This window comes from Hyalella azteca, unplaced genomic scaffold (genome assembly GCF_000764305.2).
Source record: "Hyalella azteca isolate HAZT.00-mixed unplaced genomic scaffold, Hazt_2.0.2 contig9259, whole genome shotgun sequence".
In the NCBI taxonomy this organism is placed as follows: domain Eukaryota; kingdom Metazoa; phylum Arthropoda; class Malacostraca; order Amphipoda; family Hyalellidae; genus Hyalella; species Hyalella azteca.
The window spans coordinates 28,750-53,464 of NW_025939334.1; the positions used below are offsets into that span (position 1 = coordinate 28,750).

The window sequence follows — 24,715 nt, forward strand, 5'->3', positions numbered from 1 at the left end:
CAAATGTTAATGCTTCAAAATTTTTCGATATGTTATATAGGGATAAATAATAGTAAAATTGTTTATACGAAAGGTAATTTTACTGTCATGAGTCATGGATGGTTTTACTGCAGCCTAATCATTTTATTCTATTTTCTATCTGATGTTTCGTTAAATTCTACTTCATTTAGCAATATATGACTTTTAATCACGAAAGAAAATATATCGTTTTTTACTTGAGTTCGAACGCTAACTCAAAAAGATAGTTAATATTGTTTTCTAACGTTCTTCGGTTGGTCGACAGTTTACACACTGCCGCATTTGATATCACTGTAAATTAAAAATTTTAATGTTCATGGCTCGTGAGATTCAGGCCCAAGCAATGAAAATTGGTTAACTATTCAATTCAAACGGAGATTCATCGGCCTAGCTGATTTGACTTTATTTCATTCAATTTTTTTTTAATTAATATGTACCTAACAGTCTAACACAATTTAAAGTTAGAACTAAGAACTATTTCCTAATTAGGCTAATGCATTTATATATTCTTCAGGATAACTTATCTCTCTCAGTGCATAAAATTGATTACAAATTTTTCAAGCTATACTTTTGTTGTCATAAGTCTTACCTCAGAGGCTCAGAATTAGAAATTGGCAGGATAATTACGATATTAGGTTTGAACGATACGAATCTGATCAGATTCAGACTACGGGACCATTTTCTTGCATTTTGGCTGCAAAACATGAAACTTGGGTAGCTTTTGTTCTTCTTTGTTTTGTTTAGGGTTTTTCTGATCACATAACAAAATTTGTAATTTGATCAGAAAATCCTTTTTCACCTATTTTTAAATCATCAAATTGTAAAGGTATATTATTTTATAAACTAGATTGCAAAGAAAAGCAGAGCATTTAAAGATTACATTGAAATTTTGAGACAAGATTCGGAAATTCCTAGCCCCTAGGTACTTGATTTATCCCGACCCTAAGTTTGGTGACTTCATATTTTAACATAGGGTAGTTGCCATAGCTATCTTGCAAAACAAATAGTTTTTTAGACTCTTCCTCCAGTTCAATTTTGAGTCCTAGGTATAAGTAGACCAGCTAAAGCCTAAGTAGTAGTAAGTAGTATTGTTATTTCATTAATAGGCTACCAGCATTATCATTCAATCTGTTAGATGTTGGTTTAAATCTCAAGTAAATGTGCAAATTAAAAATGAACTGATTCTAAAATATCTTTAGTTTGCCACTGTGCAAGCTCATGATGACATTTAAATTTGGAAATCTTGTGGCTAAAAATGGGTGTTGAATAGCAATGAAATGAATCTGCTTTCCAAACTGTATAATATAATAAGTCCTGATCCTGTAAGGCTGTAAGTCTGTAACTAGAGCCTTTATTCAGTAATTGGGAAAAGTACTAGGTAGGTATTTCTTCTGAAGTATTGCAGCTCTAATATTGTATAATCAGATCGGTAGGTCTAAAATCTTGCAGCTCTAACATAATGTAGTATACTACTAATAATAGTATTTGTGTTTGAAGAAATTGTGGTTCACAAAAGTGTCATCATTTTACATAATTATATAACTTTTTCAGTTCATTGCAATTCTCCTACTAAAATATCCTTCATAATGAGTGAACCCAAAACCTTTCTTTGGAGATGGCATAGTTGCAACTTGCAATCAATTATAACTGTGTTTATTTTTAAATTAAAACATAAACAATACATTATCACATGTTCAGTTGCCTCTAAACTTTAGTCTAAACTCTAAAGTGTAGAAAAATGTTCTAGTTGCTGTTTCTATGGTAAAATTAGAGATTTGTGGTAACATATGCACAGGACTTTGCAAATGAGTTTGCAGCTCATAATTAACTTTTCATAGCCTGTATGTGGTATTCATGGCTTGTTTATCCATAACATCACGCCTCACCGCCTCAAAGAATCAGTGATCACAGGCCACAGCTCAAAGAATCCAGCTGTGGATCAGAGAGTACCGTAACGGCATAAAATGGGGTATCTTAGACTCCCGGGGTAACTTAGACCACTTTTAGTTTTCTAACAAAAACCCCCAAAACTCAAAAACTATTTGACATAGAAGAATTTTGTCCCAAGAAAAAAAACCCAAGTAGCCCCATTCTATGGGGCTACTCAGGACACTCTTTTTTTGCTTCTGGCACCTTACAAATAGCATATGGAATTTTTTGAGAGAAGCCATGCAATAGCCCTTGCAAAGAGCTTTGAAATGAGCCTAAACTTGTTTATGAAATGTTTCATGGTAAGAAGTTATGAATGAAAAACATTTGAAATTGTCCCGTGTAGCCCCGGTTGACAGTATATAGTTTTTGAAATTTTTGAAACTTTATCATAATATTTTCCCCTAACAGTGCAATTATTATGGATATGCAAGTTAAATGGTTGTTACCATATGAGTTTTATTCTCAATAACATTCCACATTTTACTCTAGATACTGAGCAAATTCAATTTAGTACCTAGCTTAATCTTCATTGTGTCCTTCCGGAAGTTGGATTTTCTTCTAAATGAAATTCTTGTTCTCTTTTTATGGCAGATTAGGGGCAAGTTGATTTTTTATGAGACTTTAATCTAATGAACCTTGAGGCTGCATTAGTTCAAGTCATATCAAAAATTGTGCAACTGGAATTATTTGATTGCTTTTGTATTTGAGTTTGTGTTTATTTACTGAAGTTATTTAGAACTAAAAATTCTCTACATTTCAAAAAAATTGCAACCAAGTATTAGTTCAGACTCACTATGCCTTCTTCTGATGAAGTTCAGAGGCACTCGGTACATACCCTTGTGTTCCGCTCTCTGAAGCGAACACATGACATGTTTTTATGTGACCAAGGCAATCTGCCTCCTCCTCACCTTCCCTCTGAACAGTTTAAAAGAGCAGTTAAAGCCAAAGATCAGTATGGGCCAGTTCTGCACAGAGTTGCCCAAGCAAAGAAAGCTGCAGCAGCTCTGGCCGCTGCCAACAATGCAATGGCAGAGAGCTCAGTGGAAAATGGAATTGGAGCTGCACCACTTGCAATAGAAGGAGCTCCTGGGACCAAACCAACTGTCCCTTCTGCCGCTTCACAGGTTCACTTGATTAGTTATTTATGCCCTAAATTCTGTACATTCATGCTTTCATCTTTTAACAAAAAATTATGGATCATTGTCATCAAAGTATCTATATTATGGATCATTATGCTTTGCACTATATTAGTCCTAGTATTTATACCTATGCAAATGGCAAAAATAATTAAGAAGTTTCGACAATAAGTTATTGCCACCATTTCATAAATATCATTTGATTGTCTAGCCTTGATCTGTCAGTCAACTTATTGCTACACCAATAGGCCATGGTGCCACTTGCTGCCCCAGATGCCGGTCCTGGAGGAGCTGCAAATGCTGGCCAGCAGTTGGCTCTTCGTAAGGCACCTGTTATGCCCAAGCCAAGATGGCATGCACCATGGAAACTGTCCAGAGTTATATCAGGTCAGTGGGTGTTTCTACCATGAAACTTCTCATGGTTGCAACTTCAAGAGGTCCATATTGTATTTTGTACATCATGTAACTTGAATTCTAGCTGACAGTCAAGCATATGTATACTCTTCAAAACATATTACATATGTCAATATATATTGTATTATATAAAGTGTCATATTATACTAAATAAAACGTAAAACTAAAATACTGAGCATATAGAGTGATTACATTTACCGCAAGCTAAATGTAAACACTCTATATATCACCATATGTCACGAATGTGTATGTACATAGAATATGCCAATGCTGATTACACATGTTTAAAATAGCTTTTGTTGGTGTAATAAGTTATAATTTTCCTTCAATATGACCATAGATTGACTAATATTATTAATTCAAATTAGCTAAATATAATGGCAACAATAAGTGGGATGTATTTTGTGATTTACTTGATAACTGCCTCTCTCTTCAGGCCATGGAGGCTGGGTGCGCTGTGTTGCTGTGGAGCCTGGCAATGAATGGTTCTGCACTGGTTCTCAAGATCGCATTATTAAAATTTGGGACATGGCTTCAGGTGTGGTAATTTTTCTGCTGGATATCACTGATGGGGTTGTTTGCTTTGTCTAATAAAACTCTCCTTTTTGGTGTGTCAATTTTTCAGTAATGCATTGCGATGGGTGTGTTGTCTAATTTTTAAAGAGAACTATTTTATTGAATTCCTCCCTATAATTGCTGTTGAAAATTTATCAACCCTTTTTAGTTTAGACTCAGAGATTAGTTTTTCCACACGAGTTCTCTCTCATTCACATGTACATTGTGCAAGCAACATTATTTTTAATTTTCAGTCTTCATAGAAGGCTTCATTTCCTTTCCATACCCATAAACCAATACGTACATGTATTGTGCAATTTTTAACTAATCTCGCAGACTAAGAGTGATATAATATTCTAGTATTACTCTGCCCCTCACATTCATTCACTGCTCAGGTCAACTGAAGCTCTCACTCACCGGGCACGTGTCTGCTGTGCGAGGCGTCGCTGTCTCAAAGCGCCATCCCTACCTCTTCTCTTGTGGTGAAGACAAGCAAGTCAAGTGCTGGGACCTCGAGTATAATAAGGCAAGTATACCTTGAAGCATTGATTATTCGAGGACATAGTACTTCAACTGAAATAAGACAAATATTGTATCTTAAAACGGGAGTCAATCGAAAGGAGTTTAATATTCCTTACGAAAGTGATTTTGAACAAGTATATATTTAATTAGCATGCAATAGCTCTATTACCATTAAGACTATTCCGGATAACGGGACTCGAAAATTGCATGAATATCGTTCACGACCGCGCTGGGCTAACCTGCTAGTTGTTGTGGTTCCCCGGTCTCATTTTTAAAGAGACCCCCACCTGCTAGTTGCTAATAATAATGAACCTTGTAGGTGATTCGTCACTACCACGGCCACTTGAGTGCTTGCTACGACCTCTCCCTGCACCCCACACTGGACGTGCTGCTCACATGCGGTCGGGACTCAACAGCGCGCGTCTGGGACATGCGTACCACTGCCAACATCCACACCCTCACAGGGCACGCACAAACTGTCGCCTCTGTTGTGTGTCAGGCTGCTGAACCTCAGGTAATGATAACTGACTTATGATATTCAGTTAGGCTTACATTAAGAATGGTTGAATAGTTTAACCTAATGGAAGAGAAGAAAGATTTAATTTGTTTCGTAGCTACATATGAATTTAAGTACAGGAGTATTCTAAATGATGGACCCAATTTAATAAATTCGAATTTATTTAAGTATAAATTCAAAATTTGTAATTTATACAGCAATGGAAAGAGAGATATTCAGATTCAGACAACGCCATCACCGCTCAATTTCGCATTTTAAAGATTGAAATTGCTAATATTAAATATGTATATATCATACAACATATTGAACAGTTATAAATGGTAAAAAATTTAATCTTCCTCTTCCTATTGGTGTATAAATTATTCATTGTGAATTTATACTTGAATAAATGCGAATTTATTAAATTAGGTCCATCATTTAGAATAAGCCTGTAGAATGTCTGCGCGTAGATCGTGGTGTCCGTGCTCAGGATGATCTATGAGGGAATTAAAAAGAGCCTGGTATAATACTTTCTATTTTGAAAAAAAAGATATTCAGGTATAAAATAAAATGATTTTGTTGAAGGTGATGACTTTAGAGTGGAATTCTTATATATACTAATGGAATAATTCTATCCATTGTTCAGCATGGCATTACGACCTATTTGCCATTGTTAGCGATCATTACTCAGCCTTGCACACCTTTTACTTTTATCCAATACGGTGTTTTTTCTGACTTTCCAGGGTCCCATTGCATTGTAAAGTTTTTCTCATACAAGCCTGCTATTTTGTGTTCTTGTATTATTATGTATATAATAATACATCACATTATTTCTAGGTGCTAACAGGTTCCCACGACAAGACAATCCGACTGTGGGACTTGGCTGCCGGTCGCTCCATGTGCACCTTGACTCACCACAAGAAGAGCGTGCGCGCGCTGGCCCTGCATCCTACACTCTATATGTTCGCTTCTGCCGGTGCTGATAACATCAAGCAGTGGAAGTGTCCCAAGGGCGAATTTGTGCAGGTCTGATAATCATTCAATCATCTAATGCTCAAGAAAATCTATTTTACTATTTTAGTGGCATTCCCAACTTGTAGATTTGTTTATAAAAATAAGATTATGATATGAGCTAGCGACAGGCCGCAAAATTCTGACTTGATTTTTTATGGCACAAGTTCTGAATTAATTACTTTGTGTGTACAGAGCGTGGCAGGCCACAACGCCATCATCAACAGCGTGTGCATCAACAGCGAAGGCGTGATGGTGTCGGGCGCCAATAACGGCACACTCTACTTCTGGGACTGGCGCACTGGACACAACTTCCAGAAGCTCCAGGCGCCGCCACAACCACTTGAATAAATGCGAATTTATTAAATTAGGTCCATCATTTAGAATAAGCCTGTAGAATGTCTGCGCGTAGATCGTGGTGTCCGTGCTCAGGATGATCTATGAGGGAATTAAAAAGAGCCTGGTATAATACTTTCTATTTTGAAAAAAAAGATATTCAGGTATAAAATAAAATGATTTTGTTGAAGGTGATGACTTTAGAGTGGAATTCTTATATATACTAATGGAATAATTCTATCCATTGTTCAGCATGGCATTACGACCTATTTGCCATTGTTAGCGATCATTACTCAGCCTTGCACACCTTTTACTTTTATCCAATACGGTGTTTTTTCTGACTTTCCAGGGTCCCATTGCATTGTAAAGTTTTTCTCATGCAAGCCTGCTATTTTGTGTTCTTGTATTATTATGTATATAATAATACATCACATTATTTCTAGGTGCTAACAGGTTCCCACGACAAGACAATCCGACTGTGGGACTTGGCTGCCGGTCGCTCCATGTGCACCTTGACCCATCACAAGAAGAGCGTGCGCGCGCTGGCCCTGCATCCTACACTCTATATGTTCGCTTCTGCCGGTGCTGATAACATCAAGCAGTGGAAGTGTCCCAAGGGCGAATTTGTGCAGGTCTGATAATCATTCAATCATCTAATGCTCAAGAAAATCTATTTTACTATTTTAGTGGCATTCCCAACTTGTAGATTTGTTTATAAAAATAAGATTATGATATGAGCTAGCGACAGGCCGCAAAATTCTGACTTGATTTTTTATGGCACAAGTTCTGAATTAATTACTTTGTGTGTACAGAGCGTGGCAGGCCACAACGCCATCATCAACAGCGTGTGCATCAACAGCGAAGGCGTGATGGTGTCGGGCGCCAATAACGGCACACTCTACTTCTGGGACTGGCGCACTGGACACAACTTCCAGAAGCTCCAGGCGCCGCCACAACCAGGTCCTTTGTTTATTTGTTTCTTATTTAAAAGATTTGTATGACTTATTCCACTATTCATGCCATTCAAAGTGTTGCTGTTTTTGTCCGCATGCTATATGAAGGTTGCTTGAGTTTGCTAAGAAAAATTATTTGGTCCCTAAACAAAGGAACCTGTTTAATCCGTTAACTTGTTTGAATGTGGACCTGGGCCCATACTTTCAAAAAAAGTTAAGTGATCGTAAGTTCATCAGCCAATAATTGACAGCCTTTCAAGCAAAATCTACCAATCACATATAAGAAAATAGAGCGTAAGTAATTACGTTCACTTAGCGAATTTTGAAAGTATGGCCCCTGAAGTAACAAATCTGAACGGATCAGAGGTGAATTCAAATTTGCTCTATTTTAATACATATTTAAACTATCTTAAACCTCCATCATCGGAAAAACATTTAATCGACTGCTTCTCTCCTTTGTAACATGGTTTAGTTGAAAATTCGTTGATTGTATTTGCAGGCTCAATGGACAGCGAGGCGGGAGTGTACGCCATGGCTTTTGACCAGAGCGGCTCTCGGCTCATCACCTGCGATGCCGATAAGACAATCAAAATCTACAAGGAAGATGAAGAAGCTGTGAGTATCGTTGCCATGCATCATCTAAGCTTTTATGTCTTTGTTCGCCGGCGTACTCGTTTATTGTGAGAAGCTATCACAATTACTCTCTGGTTGAAATAGGGAAGGTTAAATATCTTTACTTTTATTCTTCTCATGCTATCAAAACCTAAAACAGGGCAAATATTTATCAAAAATCGCTCGAAATTATGTTTCTTGGCAAATACTTATGATCGCACATGGTTGCACCAGAGTGAAATTACAGCAGAAACATTTATCCACACAGAATGAAGAAAGCCATCCCGTCATATGGAGGCCCGAGATCATGAAGAGAAGAAAATACTGAGCGTTGACTGCCAGCCTTTCCACTGTCGTTTTTATGTCACTATCTCCTATATGATATCTTAAAAAATGAATACATTAGGCGCTGTTTTATTTTCCCAGAACTCCATTTCGAAACTTGAATGTAAGTACCTATAAACTATCAGTTCCACAAATTTGGTGTTATTTCTCGCTACGGCAATGCAAAAATATCTCGCTTCAGCAATGCGAAACGTGTTCTTTGTAATATTGGCTTAGAGTGAGGATACTAGACTACTGTTACCGCGATTGTTTGCATTACATTAAAAAAAGGTTTGAGGAAAACAAGTTTTATAACAAGTTCATTATAACAATTAAAACAATAATTCTCGTTAAAGTTAATTGCAAATAATTAAGGAAGGCTTAAGCGAACTTTACTATCACAGTTCTATAAACATTTTAAGCCTTCCCTTGCCTGTTTATGAATGATAATAATTTCATCAGCTATAAAAATACGTAACAAATTTTTATACCACAAGTTAAGAACTAAATAATGCGATCTTAATTTAATGATGTAACATAGTATTTACTAGAGAACCTTCCTACTTAAAAAAATTGCTTGTTTTGGCATTGGGTGCATTGAATCTTGAAATTTAACTAGTACTTAACTAGATTCAAAGGCGCACAGCGTTATTGAAAAGGAAGCTATGATATTTTTGAATAAATAAATAATGAGTGTTCCAAGTGATTCGAATTTTAAACAGTTGTTCTTTACTCTCAGAAATCCCTCTGACCAAACACTCTACACATAGCGTCTACTTGATAGATTAATAATTATCTACTTGCTTTATCACCTACATTCTCAGAAATATAGCTACGCATGTACCATAACCTTAACCTAATTCGTATATAACCTTGGCGAGTTTGTGGAACACAACAATGGCTATCGTAGGCAATGTGTCGAGATAATATATAAAGTTCCCAGTAGCGCAGCTGTGGGACACAAATTATAACTTTGCCCCAGAGGAAATGTCTTCATCTACTAACTGTAATGTTTAGACTCAGCCTCGCAGCTGCGCTTGATAAATTTATTCCGCCACGCTACTTCGTATCAACACTATCATAGACCGAAAGCTGCTACACCACATTGCCTACGGTGATACGGCCGCACTTCAAAGTTTCAGCTCGTAATATCACTTCCACGTGCCGTCATTCCTACTGTCCATAAACGGCACAGTGGGCCGTAAACTTATTTAGTTACCCGGTCGACATGCGTGCTACTTACCCATTCTACAGATATTAATCCAGCATACATACATGCATAGAAATACAGTGCATTGTCGGACTGAGATTCCACGGTTCCTTCAAATCTGAACTGATTTAAATGAAAATAAACACACCTTTCTCTATTCTCAAATTTGGGGTTAGGTTCAGGCAACGACATGATCGACAAGCAATTATGGTCGACCGAAACAACAATACCAAACAAGAAAGAATAAATCCGGCTATCACTAAACTAAAAATGGTCATTTGGAGGTTTGATTGTGATGAGCCGGGAGAATTTTAGTCCGTCTAGTGACGGCTCTAAGAAATTAGGAAGACTTCCTCAAGTCTTGGAAGGCCCGGATGATTGGTATAAAAGTATGATAATTTTGGTGGAAAGAGACGCGGAATTTAAATTTTTTGACCATTTTTCAACTCTCTCAGGGAGACATTTTTCCCATGGCTTCGGGGCAAGAATCGTCACAGATAAAATATTTTTCAGCACACTTTATGCGCATCGTTCCAAGTCACAGTGAAGAAGGACAGTCAGTGTTGCTCCCGTAAACAATTCGTGTTCTTATACTAAAGCACGCACTTATTCCCATAACTTCAATGTACACATTCAAAACAAAGACTGATGCTCCTCACATCCAAATTTAACTTCGAAATGTAGGAAATTCTATTTCGTGGCACATCCTCATCACGAAGTTTCAGCTACTTAGAAAATTATGATCAACTTCAGTGATAGGAATACTGAAGGCAAGACAGTTTTGAAAATTAGAATAGTTTTAGTGCCTCCGAGGATACATTAAAGCTGTCCATCAGTTTTGTCCCTACACAATACACATGTTATTCACTTATTATGCAGCATATTATCATTTCCGCATACAAATTATTCACCGTATACCAGACATTTTATGAAAGAATTCGTACAAAGTCCCATTGATGAATCATTTAGAAAAAATTCTGAACTCGTTTCGGAAGACCTTTCGTTGCTCTGTCAGTTGTCTACAGTCTAATTGTTATTGTTGCCCTAATCGTTTGTACATTTTTTTATGGAGAAATTTTGTGTGACAAGGTAACTGTATCGTCGGAAACGTCTAGCGACCCAAACGTGACAGTAGAGAAGTCTTCATTTTCGTTCCGTTCTGATTCCGTTGTCAATTCAACAAAGTTGTCCCCATTGATAATTACATCATTAACATCTAGTGCATTTAAACTGACATCATTAGATTGTTTCTCATTCTCAGAGGCTCCTAGCATTTCAGAAGTTATTTCGGTGCTATTCTGTCCCGGATTATCTGTTGATGAGTCAACTGAAAATTTCATCTCACTTTCCTGAGTTGAGTTTTGGTCTTCAGCATCATTATCGATGAGATTAACAAGCAGCGGGTGAACATCAACTGAGACGAGCTTACCCATCCTTCTGGAAAATTCAGGAGATACGGGATTGGCGTTGATCAGCTTTGAAAGCTTAGATGCATTCGTTGAATTGATTTTTTGTTCATCATTATCAAGTTTGGCTTCAAAACCGTCCGTGTAGTCAAAGTTTTCGTTGTTCACTTTATTAACAATTCCTCTAAGGTGTGCGGCTTTAGGTTCCGATTCTGCTGCAGTCGGCAGAATGAACCTCAATGACTGCGGCAGCAGTTCGTTGATTTGTGCAAGCGCGTTTTCGACCGTGCTTAGAATGGATGCCTCCTCTTCTTCGTCGAGTGGCTTGGGAGCGATCAGGCCTGCTGCAATGGGTCCTGAAAAACACGAGCGAATAGTAACACGATAATTGTAGAAGTCGCATTTTTCATCTACTAAAGTTGAGAAAAATTTTACGTTTCTTCCAGAAGCTATATTTTCGTTCAAATTCAAAATTAATAAAAAATTATACTTTTGATTTAATTAATCAATTGCCTTCTTTAGCAGCGCACAAGAATTTGCTCTAAAGTACTGAAATATGTTTTACAGAACAAAAATGTAGAACAATGTAATCTGCATTGCTATGAGTGTGGCAGGGAACCCAAACTAAAAAATTTGGTGGATAGCTAGAGGTCAGTATATCCTAAGTCTACAGTGCGATTCATATACCTTCCCGAGCGTAACGCAGCCGGGCATCTTCACGGCTTTCGACACATAGCGCCCACCACAACAGCGCCTTTCAGTCACAGGCACTGGTTCACAGCGCCGGAGCACAACTGGCCGGAGAGCAACAGGCCCTACCGCAACAGGCTAGTCCTAACGCAACATAACCTGCGCCTGTTGCGGTAGGGCCTGTTGAGCTCCGGCCAGTTGCGCTCCGGCCATTTGTGCTCCGGTGCTGTGAAGCAGTGGTTGTGTAGTGCAAAGCGGATTTACTGATAGCCGGAGTTACCCACAGCTCATTGATCTGAGGCTATGTGTAGATATTGCATGCTGATGGTTAGCGTTGGGCCCAGGGCCTGTTTATGAGTTAATTTTGTTACCCACGGCTGCGCTCCCAAAAAATTAATAATTGCACTCACCTGCTCCTCCAGGTCGGAAGTTTGCCCTCTGCCGCATGTTCCGTGTGTTGCGCATCAGTGCTCGGTAGACATCAAGTGCGGAGAATCGCTTTTTCAAGTCAATGCTGATGCCAAGTTCTTTCATCGCTTGTTTAAGTTCCGGGTCAGAAGGTTCGGCGTCTCCTTCGGGCTCAGAAGTTGAAGACTGGTGCACTTTGGTAGGTATGCGGCCCTCCACTGACGATCGCCGCGGTTCGAGCGAAGAACTTACCGAGCTTCGCAATACATCGCCTGGCTCCATTGACGCCATCCTCATTTGAGAAGATGCCAGCAAAGTAGGTTGCGGCATAGATGCTGATGTATCCATTCTGTGAGAAGTTAATGCGTAAAATGTTTTTTACACGTTGAAACTGCAATCGGCATCGATAGAGTATATAGTGTATGGATAGGGGACATCAACAATACAATTTTAAGCATCAGTGAACACGCCCAAACATTTTTTTAGCGTCAGCGTCAATAATCAATCTTTTATAAGTGTACTGAGGTTCGCAATATAACTGTCGACAGCTATATAAGGTGATTCGTTTCTGTTGGATAGAACGGAATATTTTTCGATTCACTAATCTACTTCGAAGAAGACAATAACTTTGATCAATTTTAGAATTTCAAAAAATACGATACCTCACCTGCGATTGAAACGATTGTAGTCAGGCTTTCTGTCGTACAGGTTGATGTGCAGCGTAATGGTGTGCTGGTTATCCGATGAAGTGATGGTGGGGAGCCGATCGGATGGATGATGTCGACTCTTGTCATAGCTTGAAGCCTCGTCGAGGGAGTGTCTCGATTCAGGATTGGAAAACTTCTCGTGACTGTTGTAATATGACCCTCTATGTTTAGGAGTTTGGTTCGTATATCGAGATCTATCCTCGGAATTTCGAGACCTTTCATCGGGATATCGAGGTTTATCACCGGAATACCGAGACCTATCATTGGAATATCGGGACGCATCATCGAGAAATCGAGACCTATCATCAGAATATTGCAGTCCATCGTCGCTACCTGCGGCGCGATCTTCAGCTAATCGAGACCGATGATCAGGTGATCGATAACGATCATCGTTGTATCGATCAGGAGAACTTGGATATGGATCGGGGTGGCGGAATTCATCGCGTTCTATAGATTGCCGTCGATCGTGGATGTCAAACTCATCTTCGATGTAATATTTTGATTCATACTTGGGTTTTCCTCCGTACCCGATGTGGTTCGGCGACGGGTACACATCCAGCATGACTTTTATAGGCTTTACTTTGGGCTTCTTTTCGTAAACTGGAGGATGATATTCTTTGTAAGAAGAACTGTAATCTCTGATTTGAGTCGGATCCGGGCGTTTCCTTTCCTCATGAGACACTTCGACGGAATGCCCGTATTGGAGTGGTGGAGGATTGTTGCTTATGTGTACAACTGATCCATCGTCATTGAAAATAACTTCATCCTCACCGTCAGGATCGTTTGGCGAGGCTCTTATTTTGGTTTTGAATGGCGAGCGATTTTTCGGACTGGACTTTCTTGGGATTTTTCTCCCTGGAGGCGGGATTGTATGACGCCTCTCCTTGCTTCGACTATCAGGAATTTTTCTAAAACTAGGCGAGAGAACATGGTCTTGATTACCCACTTTAAAACCTTCCGGAAGACGTTTTTGCCGAGAAAACGCCATTGTTGCTGGGGAGTCATGAGCGGACATGTGACTGATGATATCTTGAATGTTTTCTGCCGATTTTGGGTAGCGGAATTCAGGCGGCGGTACATGAGTTTTCGTATTTCTTGGTCCACGATGATTTCCGTAACGCACCCTACGCGAGGTCTCCATGCCTACTAGAGGATCCTCGGCTGTAGGAGGGCGAAATCCCGGACGTGGTCCAAGATACCTCCCTGGCTGCGTCAAACTTGAGGGAGGCGCTGTTATCATGTCAGGCGAAGGCAGGGATGGTATATTTTGTGCCTGTCTAATACGCATGGACTCGCGGCGTGACATTGGTCGCTTGGTTCGATGATTTGGTCTTCTTGACTGGTCAGGATTTCGATGACGTAGACTTGGAGGTGCTTCCATCCTCGTGCTTGGTCTTCGAATATGGCGATGAGGATTAACTCTCGGCATGACTCTAAGTCTTCGATTTGTTTCATCTTTCTCGGCAATGTTCAGGAGAGTTTCGATTATTTCAGATTCAAGTTTTTCTAGCGATGGACGTCTGTCACTCCTTAATCCACCGCCTCCACTAGAAGGTCTTACACCACCAGAAATTTTGAATGGCCGTCTTTGGTTGGATTCTGGTACATTTTCGAACGACTGAGCAAACACCGGACTTGGGAGGTGGGTTGGAGAAAAAGCTGCTACGTCTGATCGCTCTACGGCTCTATCTTCATAAGAAGTTTGCATAGGGCCATCCACGTGAATTGGTGGTAAGTAGTAATCGTAATCTCCAGCAACGCTGTCAGACCGCCTGATAACATCATCAAACGTCGTTGAAGAGCTTGAAGGTGTTGCCGGGGGCTCAATCTCATGCGGGTTTATAGATTGCGATCCGAAATGGCGATCCGAATCTTGAAGGACAGATTCTCTATTGCGGTTAGCGAATCGATCTTCAGTGGAAGCAACAAATGAAGGTAGATAAGCAATATCAGAAGGATTGCTAGGAGACAAGGCTTGATCTTCGCCAGAGATATAAGGAATTTCGCCCTCTAAATCAACCACAGATACAGTTTCGTCATTTTTTATAGGTGAGCCATCGACGTACTCAACAATAACGGTTCCGTCTTTTGTTTGGATATCGTACGGTTCTATGATCAAATTACCAAATGAGTCTCGTGTTATTTGGCCTCCTGGATTGAGACCACCAATGCTCGGATCGAAGGAAGAGAGCACAACATCGTCAAAGTTCCCATGCTCAGACCTATCGTTGCTACTGGGGTTTTCATAGGCTTTGCTTGTATCATAGGGGTTTACTACGACATTGTCAAAGCCGCTACCACTTTGATTATCGTCATTTCGGTCGGGACTGCTTTTCGTTTCATCTATCTTTTTCTTTTCTTTGGAATTGTCCATGTTGCTCCTTAAAGTCACATTAATGCCTGGATTGCGTTTATTTATGTTCACCAAAAGCGGATCTTCTGTGTGGTCCAGATTGAATATGTCCAGAGGAGCTGACTCGCCCATGATACTCGCCACTATCAGGTAAAACTGAAGAAAAAAGAAAAAGGTTAAGTTGATGAATAGTTATAAAGCTATGGTGTCAGAAAATATATTGCTCCTGTAAGTTCATGATTTCAATATTGGAGTGGATCGTCTTTACTTGGATAATTGAAAAATGCCGATATAAGAAACACGAAGACGGGGGAAAAAAACAGAGTCGTAGCCGCTTGAGATTAGTGAATACTTACCACAAATATGAGTCCGAGCGACAAAAAAATGCCGAACGACACTTTGAATGCCCTGCAATACTTTTTACAGCTCCTATTTTTTTGCGGTTCAGGAGGCATATCTTGATCTTCTAGCTGCCGGAGCCTGTCCTCAAGCTGCATCTCACGTCTCTGTCGCTCAGTTTCGTTGAATTGTTCTAAGGCCCTCACTCTGCGCATTTCCGCCTCATCCATCTCCATCTGTATTCTGGTTCTCCTCGCTCTCTCCGCTGCTTCTTCAGTAGAGATTCTTAGCCTTTCGGCCTCAGCGGCGTCTTCTCGAATCTTACGAAGTCTCTCGACCTCAAGGGCTTCCTCTTCCCGAGCCCGCCGGAGGGCGCTCCGACGGACCATTGTGGCCTTCGCGAGGTCAGTGAGCTCCTCGCGAGCAAGGATCAGAGGTAGGAGGTCGTTTTGGGATCTGCTCGAGGCGACGTTACGAGGGTCCCTTTCATCGAGCGAGTGGAAACTCGTTTCACGCACTTCTTCGTGTCTAAATTGTGGTGGAATTCGTTCAATCAGAGTGATGAAAAAATGAATATCAGTTTGAGAACGTAAATGAGACGGCATGCATATGTATGTATAAATCCTACAATCATTTCCAGAGAATGCATTACTATTTTCAAGGAATCGAATAATTCTTTAGATGACGTTGGTAGCTGTGAGACTTAGAAGTGAACTAATTCGGAGACAAATCAACAGTGAACTCAAAAACGTGAAATTCGGAGACTCAGAAAGGAATCTCAAACTGTCTTAAAGTGTAAAAATCGAGCAACTTCATCACAAGATTATCGATGAATAAAACAGGCTCCGTAAAATCCATGATATTTAACGTCGAACTCCGGACTATATGCAGCAATGACCACTGCAAAAAAGGAGTTCTCCAAATAAGAGGCCGGTGTAGTCTATAAATTTTGCTTCAAATATTGTAGACTTATTCATCATTTGGACTACATTGGAGTAATTGGACTAACAATCACGACATCGAGACCGTCTCACCTGCCATCTTCAGTCTGTAAGGCAGAGAAACCCCCTGAGACAAACTCACAAGACCGTCGCTAGCGCAGTGCTGGAAAACCCCACCAGCGTCATCGTCATGCGGAGGTGCACAACATCAACCGACCAACGATTGCTTTAACCCTCGTCATATTAGATTGGACCCCAGCTCTCTATTTCGATACTACATGATTTGTCTAAACTTTGAGATTATTTGCGGAGGGACTTTCTGGCTCGAAATTTTTGTGTTGTATAATATATTACGTGTATTTTGTACTTATGCCCAACAAAATTAAATTCTTCAATGATTCTCTTAACTTGAAAATTAATGTTGCTACATTCGCAACGTCGTCAGTACATTATTATTACTCACAAAATCTGCCTTTTGATCTACCAACGTCATTTAAAGAATTATTCGACTCCTTGGAAATGGTAATGCATTCTCTGGTCATTAATTAAAAAGAAAATTAATAAACAAGAAAATTCTGTCATCTAATACTAATATATGTAATTTTTTTGTATGCAATATTTTTGGCAGAGCAACGTACCGCGACCGAGCGCGTGGTGATAAAGACCTTCTTCGCAAACGTCTTGATTGTTCAGGATCTCTGCGCGGCGAAGGGGAAGATCTTCTCCGTGGTGGAGAGGGGGCTGGAGATCGTCTTCGTGGAGGAGGGGAGGGTGGAGATCTTCTCCGTGGAGGAGGGGAAGGCCTTCGTCTTGGAGAGTCAGGAGGAGTTCGGTGTCTCGGTGATGAAGACCGATCCCTGTGATGGTGATGGTGGTGAAGACGATGACTTTGTCGGTGCGGTTGGTTGAGTTGTTTGCGGTACCGGTGTGGTGAGAGGGACCTGGCGCGGTGATGGTTGCTGTCGTGGTGATGGCGGTGAGCTTTGTGATGGTTCAGGGTGTGTTCACTGTTCGCTCCTTGTTCATGACGACCCATCGCTTACACCTGAGGAGTGGAAAAAATATGTAAATATAAACATGCATAATTAAGTATGTTCTAAATTCGGAATTATTGATGTTTTTAAACCCAGCTATCAACTCCATGATCAAGAAACGTTTAAAATTTACCACGGCAGAAGATATACCCCACTTTCTATCGAACAATAAAACATGCAGTGACACCGCTCCCATTAGTTCTCAAAACCATTTATACGTTAAGTATTTGTTAAGATATACCACTGTTTGAGATAAAAACTACGATTACAATATAAAAAACACATAGAGAGTCAAGGGAAAAATGTAGGTCGTGTACGGTGCGCGCATCGTCCGCATCTACAGCATGGCTTTCACGCTTCATCAACGCGTCTTTAGTAGTTGATTTCCTGCGCCTTACGAGCGATCATATTGTGCAGTTAACGCTCATCATTAATTCATATTGACATCATTAACTCATATTGTGCAGTTAACAGTTAATTGTATTGAATCTTGCTATTTCCATTATCATTAGGTACATCTATTTATATGTATTATTATCATTATCAACATTATCCTAGTGGTACTCCACAGATAGAGTGCGTGGGTGGACGAGTTGTCCATCATATTCATAGAATTATTTCTACCTTAAATAAATAAGGTAGTTGACGATTTGTAACTTAATAATCGTTCAAGAAGTTCTAATCGCAGAAACATGAAGCGTAAAAACTGGCAATGAATCGAGAAGACTTGATTTCTCAATTTTTTGAATACTTTCAGACTTTCTTTTGCGCAACAACCTGCAATGTTGAGACACATTTATCGAAATTCTAAATTTTCCAACGAAGTCTTCTTCTAAATTAAAACTGTTTTTTCACCTAAGCAATAAGTACTAATTATCAAATCGAATCATTTCGCTCATAAGTATCAATGTTAGGATCTCAAAAACTCAAAATTCACACAAGCAATGCCGATAACGCTGAAACAATTCCAAACGGCCTACAGAACATTGTTTTAGCCCTTTCAAATGGGCGTTGTAAACATTTTATAATAAAGCATATATTTCAACTCGATGGTGAAATCTGAAAGTATCAACGAGTTCTCTTACATAAGTGGAGCACGGCATGAATATCTTCACAGACTAACCAAACATCCTCGCCGATAACTGAAAAAATATTGCATGGGAGAACTGCTTCTTCGGGTTCTGTAAAGTGGGGCAGATGTACTCACATAAAAACTGAATTTCAAGCCCGTGATAGTCAGATCTCGGCAGAGGATAACCTGAATGCAATGTTTAAAAAACGCAACCGGACGGCGCAAGGCATCTCGGCAGACGACAAAGCTTCTTTTTCGAAAGTTAGTCTTCCCTTTACGATCATGCATGGGGGTAAAAAGTCTGACCTGGAATGCAAGCATAATGGAGCATCTTCACGGGCATTTTAGAGCACATATTATAAGAAAGATTCCGAGGCATGCTATTAATTTATAAGAGTGAATAATTGGAAAGTCTCAAGCGAAAAAGAAACTAGCAATTTAGTCAACTTTATTAGATTAATTAATTAACGATCTGTCAAACAATAGATCAATTCAATTGAGCGAATTCCTAACATTTCCACATTTACATAGATGAATATATGCACATCTAAAAACGGACATACTATACTATGTAGAAGAATGTGGTAACTTAATTTTAACAATCTTATTTTCACATATATTACTTCATAGATAGAAGTTATCCTATCTTCATTAGGTAGGATGTAGTGTCCTCACAAGAAAATGTATTCGCCTCAAAAAGTAGAAAAAATCATCTAAATGTACCGGTAACAGGTTGAAGTTATAAACACATCGTAACCTATATATCCGTTTTGACGAGCATAGGAATTTTGTTCATCGGACGATCAAATCTTCATTAAATTTTCTTCATACTAAGTATTACGTATGATACGGCAGGTTAAGCTAGTTCTAGAGAAAAAAAACTAACTGTTGTAATGAGGGTGAAGAGGCACCGTTGTGCCGGCATTGAAGACACAGGAAATGGATCATGGCCGGAGCCTCACTCCAGTTCTTCCTCAGGCAATGGACGCTTCTGCTTTTCGCGACCTGCTCGACCTAGAAGACGGAACCCGGACGAGGAAACGATAAGGCTTCCTTAACATAACATAACATAGTGATGTCGGCGCTGAAGTGTAGGCCTGATGTGGCCTGTCGCTGATTCTTTTCCTTTTCGTGACTTGTTCACAGAAGATCTAAAATCGTGTCATTGACCGGATCTTTTCATGACTGACGATAGTTTGAAGTAGCTACTAGACTATGCGCAGCTTTGGGATGGCAATGATATCTTTTATTTTGCATGGAACGCGTTGATATTTTTATAATTGATCGGTAATCAAATGGAGTTTGAAGCTTAGAGCTCGTGAACTTTCTGTATTATTTACGAATAATAAAAATTTGAAGGAATTTTTATTGAAGTGAAATAATATAATTCTTCAAAAAAAACAATAGCATTATATTTAATCCAATACTTCTAATGCGATAATTATTCCATTTTTAATTCATACGATTATTACCTAGTTTATTCAAATAAATTGTGCACAAGCAATTTGATGAAAAAATATTTTTCTAAAGGCATTTATTACACAAATTAGAAGAACAGTAAGTTCGAAAATTCATTTCGGTTTTAAATTTATCGCGTGCAATTTAAACTCGTTTGCAGTGACCTTTTTCAAATTTAAACGATACAAATAAATAAACTCCGTATGTGTCCTAAACGGAAATGAATCTACTTCGTAGCAAACGTTGGCCGTTCTTGTTACCCACAAGAATAAACTCTTCTTCTAATAAATCAAATATAAGCTCCTGACTACACTCGTTAAGCGGCTAAATCATGTGTAACACAAATTTGGAAAGTTTTATGAAACCAAAACGGGAGCAGGTTAACAAGAGCGTTCTCAACAAATGTACATACTGCAAACAACAGAAATTGCTACATGTACATGTTACTATAACATAAATCCTTACAGAGACAGGAGTCGTTACAAAAAAAAAACATACGATGTTGCAATGCAAAAGTTGTCCGCTGCAAAACCGTTCCTTTGAATAAGTGAGCAGTTTTATTAGTAAATATAAAATGCACGATAAAACTGAGAGCGGATACATCCCAAATCAAAATAAAAATTTAATTTGCCTGTTAAAACCAGCTATCGTGAACGCTGTGCAACCCAAGAAAAAGTACGGCGTCCAATTATTTTTTATTCACCTGGTTTTATGTCACGTGTCACTTCTTCTTCGTAAAATAACTTGCACGGTTCCACACGATATATGAATTTCCCATCTAAAACATTTAGGCTTCGTGACAGCGCTCACAGTGAGGACGAACAAGCGGCACGGCAGCTGGCGCAGCGACAGCTGGAAATGGGGCGTTTAACGGCGCATGGCTGACCGGTGCGACCAACAGGCGCGCGCAGGGGCAGACAATACGGCTCCTCGCCCCAGGGGGAGGCTGGAGTGGGCAAGACGATCAACGCAGTAGACCACACGGCGTTTAATTCGCAAAAGTTTTATGCTCATTACGCTGCATGCAAAAGTTTTACTATGCTCTCATTTTCCACGGCTCCTCGCCCCAGGGGGAGGCTGGAGTGGGCAAGACGATCAGCGCAATAGACCACACGGCGTTTAATTCGTATTTATTTCTTAAATAGGAACCAGTAAGTGTAGATCCAAACGGGTAAACTAATTATATTTCCACGGGATGATGCATCCTGGACGCTCAACCGAGCATTATTAAATATACTGAACTAACCATATTTAACATTAAGTTTAATGACTCGAAGTTCTTCGAGGGTGATGCGATCGAGTTTATATAAAGAAGTTGAAAGTTTATATAAAGAAAGCTAAAATAACCCAAGCAAAACGAGCGAAGGACGAACTGCGAAATAATCACATTTAGTAAGTAGTCGTTTTTTTTACTGAGGAGTCTGTAGCCCAAATGTCCCAGATATTGCGAAATCACTGAGCACATGCGTGAACGGCAGATGGGCTCTTACAGATATAAAGTTTCGTTGCCTTAAATTAAAGCCAAATAGCATAGTTTGAAAGCGTTTACAGTTTGTGCACGCTCATTATATGTCACGATGGCAGAGAATGCTCCGTTAATAACGAGACAAAATCAGAGCTGTGCAAAAGTAATTAAGCATAGAGAGTAGGCAGTAAAAAAGCGTTAAAATTAATTCTAAAATATTTTATAGCATACTATGGAACAAATAAAGCCGTGCACTTTACAAATTTATTACGAAATATTCATGAACGAGCAGCGTAAGCTCGTGTTTAAAAAACTATAATATTCTTCAAAAATGAGAAAATTTAATAAATTATTTCTAAATATCTGTGACCATAAAACTTATTAATCGTCACTGCATTCACGACCTGATGGGAGCAAGTGGGATAGTTTCTAGATGATGCACTTGATTATAGGCTTGGGTTTGCAAGCTAGATATCATATATATAAATATATATTCGTGTTCTCAGTTTAGCATCACTGAAGAGTGCAGCAGGTTATTTCAGCTCACACCACTATTTTCGTTGACGTTAACCTGTTCAATCTACTTTTTCTGCAACCTGGACTAGATCGAAAAAGGGACATCGACAGAAAATTTGAAATAAGTTTCGGTTTTTAAAACAAAGCTATAATTTCTATCGTATCGCCATGACTGAATTCGTGGCGTTTGTACTTATATAAGGATTTAGCGCAACTAATGCTAGATGTTATGGAAAATTTCAGATTTCGGTCCAATGATTTGGGAATCGTGTTTGGAGTTATTTAATCTTTTTTTCGATTCACTTGTAGCTGTAATGAAAATCCTGCCATTTTTTGCTAATTAATGCTAACTGTGTCACAAACCCACACTATTTTAATTGCATAATCACGAATAGGCAGATGGAATTTCTGTCGGCCTAAGCTTGGAGTGTATGTAGTGTATGTTTCTGTTAGAAGTGTAATGTAGTGACCTCAGTTGAATCTGTTAACCATCTGTTACCCCAATAGGACTGGACCCATTATGATCCAATCAGAGATGAATAATTGCTGAATCACTTGGCACACAAGAAAGTCGAGTGCACTCTGCAAACCCTCTTGAACCGCACTCGTTTTGTTTTTTTTTTTTAAATACGCTCTTAAACCAACGACTTCACTTAACGACCTCGTTAGTAAAAGAACACATTTATATTATACAGCCTCATGAAAAATATGGGATTTAATCATTTAAAAGAGGCATAGGTTCTCATCAGTGCCTCTGCAGCAATGAGAAAAAATTATGAACAAGCTCCAACGTCGTCTTCAGTTCTTGCTCTTATTGGAAAGTGCGAAAAAGTAATTTCATTTTGCAAGAAAATTCTAGTTTTTCCGCAATATTGGCTTAGATTCGAAGTGAAATCGGAACTTGTGAGCACATTGTTGCTAGACGAGGGCGCCTACAGGCATCATATAGAGATCACGTGGCATTAATGGTGTTAATGTCAAACGCTATTACGCTAACACGCGATGATCGAAGAGTCGTTGCAGAACGAGCTTAAAAATGGGTCATTCTAGATGCGTTTGCAGTGAGACGACCCATGAGATGGCTATGGCAAGTCATTCTTGTCAATACTTCTCTGTCGAGTCTGCTTGTGGAGAAGAGAAAATTTCTGCCCTCAAGTGTTGACTTCGCACACAGCGAGAAAAAAAAAAAACACAAATTCATTTATTCACTTCTTATGGTTATGGCTATGCACAGATCGCAGTAAAACTAGTCATAGCTTGGGTACTATTTCATTTCCACCATGTGTGGAAATGCACACAACCATAAATGAAGACAAGAACATTGTAAACAAACTTTTAGTGATACCGAATTTCGTCTGTCCGACCATGATGCCGGAAGAAGAATTTTTCATTTGCTTAGTCATAAAGTCTTTTACACTTGACGTTTTAGACCGTTCCACAGTAAGACTTATATTGTCCCATGTGTGCCAAGCAAGCCTTAACATCTTAAAAGCCATATTTTGCACAAGTGATCAAGCATAACAGTTATTATTGCTTGAATGCTAGGTCGTGGACGACGCCAATTTCCAATAACCACGTCACATGACGAATAATAACGCGAAAGGTTAAGAATGCAAAACCTTATGAGTGAATTGCAACATGAAATAAATAGAAAAAGGTATAATTTAACAAAAGCGTCAAGTGCAAATCTAATCATATCTTGAGTTGAGTTACTATATACGGTAATCTTGTAGTCTTAAAACTGTGGCTTTGAGCCAAGTTCTTTTATTTATGTTTTAGGTCAAGTAGTTTAAAAGAACGGTTTAGTTCAACACGAGCATCCCAAATTAGCTTATGAAATTCAAGCACTACAAGTCTACATTTCTAGAATGATTATTTAATAGCGAATATCGTATTTGTTGGAGTAACTTGCCGTGCATGCTAAAAGTAACCAAACTGCGACCCGCCACCGTACGTCAGTGAGTTAGGTCTATATGGAGACTGTGATAGAATTAACTTGATAAAACTTTCGGCTTACATGTAACAGAATGGCGGCAGTGATGCCGTCAATTATTGTCACCGTTATGAGACCCCACGTGCAAGAAAAGTTTGTAGACATGAGTGATGCACGGAAATATTGAAAAATGTGATCGCAGAAGAGATAATCATAATTTAATAAAAAGATAGCGTATGCAAGAGTGTTTTTACTCACCATCCTGGGCCATTTTGGTTGAATGTAGATTTTGGTGTGGGATGATACTTTGTAAAGTTACATGTCTCTAAAGTCTAATTTCAACAAAATTTATCAGCACCTGTAGTTTAACGATAAATCAATACTAAGAAAGACACCAGTAAGTCCCAATGAAAGGAGAAAAAATTTATTATTTCAAGACTTGAAATTTATTGGAGACTTGGGTAAATATATTTATACCGCATTTTAGGAACCTATCTTTCACAAATCGGCTCACACACGTCGTTAATTTATATAATAGAATGAAATTAACTTGAATTAAAAAACACGCATAAAATTTACGCAATAATTATATACGTACAAATGCCTTATTCGTCTCAAGTAACTCAGATAAACAAGAATACATCATCATTATAAATGAAAATGTGAGGAATGTATGAGAGTTTAGAGCCTTCATACCTCAATTTTCGGAACCTAATGATCATTATTCACAGATGCTTAAAAAAAGTAGCGGAGTCAATATTGTTCGTCCTACTGCAGTGAGAAGACTACGAGTAACGGTTTGCAGTAACCGCGGGCGCGTCTGCCGCGGCTCATCTGCTACACTGCATTGAGGTTAGGTTAGGCTCGCAGCGAT

At 39.1% G+C, this 24,715-nt stretch overlaps 2 protein-coding genes across 2 annotated transcripts; one reads left to right on the forward strand and one right to left on the reverse strand.

The window, feature by feature from the left end:
* Positions 1-2,509: 2,509 nt before the first annotated feature.
* On the forward strand, positions 2,510-8,390 carry LOC108665964 (pleiotropic regulator 1). Its single transcript, XM_018152775.2, has 9 exons — positions 2,510-3,074; positions 3,335-3,473; positions 3,937-4,038; positions 4,451-4,581; positions 4,897-5,091; positions 5,911-6,099; positions 7,233-7,380; positions 7,873-7,988; positions 8,254-8,390. Exons 1-9 carry the CDS (start codon positions 2,745-2,747, stop codon positions 8,311-8,313), a joined length of 1,410 nt encoding a protein of 469 aa, XP_018008264.1. The 5' UTR covers positions 2,510-2,744; the 3' UTR covers positions 8,314-8,390.
* A 231-nt stretch (positions 8,391-8,621) lies between these two features.
* Positions 8,622-16,549, reverse strand: LOC108665959. Its single transcript, XM_018152769.2, has 5 exons — positions 16,506-16,549; positions 15,440-15,950; positions 12,691-15,239; positions 12,026-12,372; positions 8,622-11,281 (listed from the first exon to the last, which is right to left on the reverse strand). The coding sequence occupies exons 1-5, from the start codon at positions 16,547-16,549 to the stop codon at positions 10,584-10,586; spliced, it is 4,149 nt and encodes a 1,382-aa protein (XP_018008258.1). The 3' UTR covers positions 8,622-10,583.
* Between the last annotated feature and the right edge of the window lie 8,166 nt (positions 16,550-24,715).

Bases quoted from the DNA above. Each gene is read 5' to 3' on its own strand.
- LOC108665964 (XM_018152775.2), top strand. From the start codon at position 2,745: ATGCCTTCTTCTGATGAAGTTCAGAGGCACTCGGTACATACCCTTGTG. The intron at 3,474-3,936 runs GTCAGTGGGTGT...CTCTCTCTTCAG, and splicing joins ACTGTCCAGAGTTATATCAG to GCCATGGAGGCTGGGTGCGC. The intron at 6,100-7,232 runs GTCTGATAATCA...TTGTGTGTACAG, and splicing joins CCAAGGGCGAATTTGTGCAG to AGCGTGGCAGGCCACAACGC.
- LOC108665959 (XM_018152769.2), bottom strand. From the start codon at position 16,549: ATGACGCTGGTGGGGTTTTCCAGCACTGCGCTAGCGACGGTCTT. The intron at 15,951-16,505 runs GTGAGTTTGTCT...ACCACAATTTAG, and splicing joins ACTGCGCTAGCGACGGTCTT to ACACGAAGAAGTGCGTGAAA. The intron at 15,240-15,439 runs GTAAGTATTCAC...TTTTTTCTTCAG, and splicing joins CGCTCGGACTCATATTTGTG to TTTTACCTGATAGTGGCGAG.